Here is a 499-nt window from a genome sequence, read left to right as displayed (position 1 = left end):
ATTTATAGAATTCCATATGGAATTCCATACATTTATAGAATTCCATACAAACACAGACTATAGAATTCCATATGGAATTCCCTACATTTATAGAATTCCATATATTTATAGAATTCCATATGGAATCCCATACATTTACAGGACTCCATATAAACACAGACTCTAGAATTCCCTATAAACCCCCCAGTGTGACCCCATTCCCCCAGCCCGGCCCGCGGCTCCCGCCATCCCGAAGGATTCCCGAGAGTGAACGCGGCTGTTTCTCGGTGGGATCTTTCCCTTAGGACGTGGACTCGGCCTACATGACCAAGGTGGAGCTGGAGGCCAGGGTGGGAGCTCTGACGGACGAGATCAACTTCCTGAGGGCCATCTACGAGGAGGTGGGATGGGGACGGGGTGGGATGGGGTGGGACGGGTGGGAATGGGTGGGCTCGGGGTGGAGATGCCACCTTGGAGCTGCTGCTCTTCCCTGCTCCCCCTGAGCCGCGGGTTGTCCGCA

At 52.9% G+C, this 499-nt stretch overlaps 1 protein-coding gene across 1 annotated transcript in view; it reads left to right on the top strand.

Annotated features, from left to right (window-relative positions):
• The window catches only part of LOC113960315 (keratin, type II cytoskeletal 6C-like), a 4,756-nt gene that overhangs the window by 2,966 nt on the left and 1,291 nt on the right, over nt 1-499 (top strand). The window contains 1 exon segment of the mRNA XM_027669830.1: nt 285-380. Within this exon segment, the coding sequence (XP_027525631.1) occupies nt 285-380 (96 nt within the window).

This window comes from Corapipo altera, unplaced genomic scaffold (assembly GCF_003945725.1).
Source record: "Corapipo altera isolate COAL_440 unplaced genomic scaffold, ASM394572v1 229, whole genome shotgun sequence".
Classification (NCBI taxonomy): domain Eukaryota; kingdom Metazoa; phylum Chordata; class Aves; order Passeriformes; family Pipridae; genus Corapipo; species Corapipo altera.
This window is presented reverse-complemented; position numbering and strand designations above follow the sequence as displayed.